The 1848-nt window shown below is 35.4% G+C and overlaps 1 protein-coding gene across 1 annotated transcript; it reads right to left on the bottom strand.

The window, feature by feature from the left end:
- Positions 1-69: 69 nt before the first annotated feature.
- On the bottom strand, positions 70-1049 carry LOC107736589 (translation machinery-associated protein 7-like). Its single transcript, XM_016547969.1, has 4 exons — positions 936-1049; positions 573-628; positions 338-425; positions 70-246 (listed from the first exon to the last, which is right to left on the bottom strand). Exons 1-4 carry the CDS (start codon positions 949-951, stop codon positions 212-214), a joined length of 195 nt encoding a protein of 64 aa, XP_016403455.1. The 5' UTR covers positions 952-1049; the 3' UTR covers positions 70-211.
- Between the last annotated feature and the right edge of the window lie 799 nt (positions 1050-1848).

The raw sequence follows: 1848 nt of genomic DNA, 5'->3' as shown, positions 1-1848 counted from the left end.
AGTTATTTTTCATGAGCTTTGACTGTCATATGAATGTTTCACAAAGACATTAAACATCTGAAATTGAAATTTACAGTCACTACAAACTTTATTCCTCTACAAAATATAAGAGAACTATAAACTAAAAAAAATAATCATTTTACGTCACCACTGTGGACCCAAAACACGAGTTGGTGGTTTAAACGGCAAGCAAATATACACTAAAACACATTCATTTCTTCCCAGACTTCTTGATGCCACCTCCAGCTACGGAAAGAAAACAAAACAGAATTGCTTGTTGTGTGGAAAAACACAAAAACTATATAGAAAGATTGTGTGGTGGCTTTATGTCTCTTACTTAAAGGTCCTTTTCCAGTAGCCTTGGCTTTCAACTGTTCCATTGCTTTCTGCTCCTCTTTCTGTTTCTGTTTGAAAGCCATGTCCTCCTGTAGGTACGGGTAATGAAAATGCACAAAGCATTATTTCTGAATTTCCCTAGTCATTACTTCACTCTAAGCAGCTTATCTGTATTCTCAGTGTTTATGTAGAAACACTTCAGCAGAAACCTCGATGTACAAGTGAACTTAACTTACATCGTCCATATCCTTCGACTGCTTTTTGGCAGCCTTGAGGGGTTTCTTTTTACCTCCTGCATAAATAAGTATTTGGATACCATTATAACATCAATAAATAAAAATAATACATTTGACAAAAAATGTTTAATATACACATTTATTAAAATGAATGATGAGTTTTAAATAGATTTTCAGTGTAACATTACAAAGAGACACCAACCCACTCATTAAAATGTGAAATGTCTTAATACGGCTAATGCTGATAGCATCGTGAATATAAAGATAAACAACAAGTTAAAGATCATCGGAACTTCTCGTTTTTATTTTATGCGACGTTCTACTACGCGATGAAACGGTTTTTGCATTTTATTTGATTTTTACCTTCTCTTCCAGACATACTGCTCAGATTATTCAACGAACGCTTTTTTTCGAGTCAGTCCTCGCTGCAGCCTCTCTTGTTTTTTTCCGCGCTGTTAAAACCCCAGCGGTTACCCGGATGTAGTGTTCCCGTCAAGTGCCTGATTCATCTTAGCGAATCGGTTCGTTCGGACGGTTAATCGAAATGAACTGGATCATAAGCTAATTTGATTCGTTCGAGTCGTGGAGTTCCTAGAACATTCGGACACGGTTTCCCCCCCCGCAATCTTATAATCTCCCCACTGTTGTTTGTTTTGGTTAATGCTATATAAAAAAAAAATCGTATAGTCGAGTGATTTGCAAATGATTCGCGAATCGGTTCAAATGAATCGTTAAAAAATGAATCTTTCGAAAAGAGCACCACCAGCCAGTGCCTGAAAGAAATGCTCTCATGCAGCACGATGACATTTCAGGAAACTAGACAGAAATATTATATAATATACAGCCTTTAAACATGAGAAATTACTGACCCGAGCAGAAACGTCACGAAACGGAGAATCGCTGGTATGAGTTTGGTTGGTTCTTGTCCTGAAATTAATTCAGTTAGAAATGTAAACATTGTTTGCCGATTCATTCATCAGCTCGACAATCAGTTTAAATTAATTTATAATAACAGTTTCGGGACCAATACACATATAACAGCAACATCAGCGTCATACTTACTTTGAACCTAATTATTTTTCTGTAATTCACTTGTAAATTACCAACATGGACAACTTTAATTTATGTTGTGTTACTGACTTTCAAAAACGAAACTAAATTTAAGTAAATGTCCTATTTAGCCTATATTTATCATTGTCAACCTCTCTATTTTTTTTGTATTTGCAAATGCAAACAAAGTTAGCTAGTGGAGCTAGAAAACATCCATCTTTTTTTT

The sequence above is a fragment of the Sinocyclocheilus rhinocerous genome, unplaced genomic scaffold (genome assembly GCF_001515625.1).
Source record: "Sinocyclocheilus rhinocerous isolate Xijiao unplaced genomic scaffold, SAMN03320098_v1.1 C36807848, whole genome shotgun sequence".
Lineage (NCBI taxonomy): Eukaryota > Metazoa > Chordata > Actinopteri > Cypriniformes > Cyprinidae > Sinocyclocheilus > Sinocyclocheilus rhinocerous.
Note: the sequence above shows the minus strand (reverse complement) of the source record. Positions and strands in the feature narration are given on the sequence as shown.

Excerpts from the sequence above, each read along its gene's own strand:
- LOC107736589 (XM_016547969.1), bottom strand. Across the intron at positions 426-572 it reads AGTCGAAGGATATGGACGAT|GAGGACATGGCTTTCAAACA; the intron begins GTAAGTTAAGTT and ends CCGTACCTACAG. Across the intron at positions 247-337 it reads TACTGGAAAAGGACCTTTAA|CTGGAGGTGGCATCAAGAAG; the intron begins GTAAGAGACATA and ends TTCTTTCCGTAG.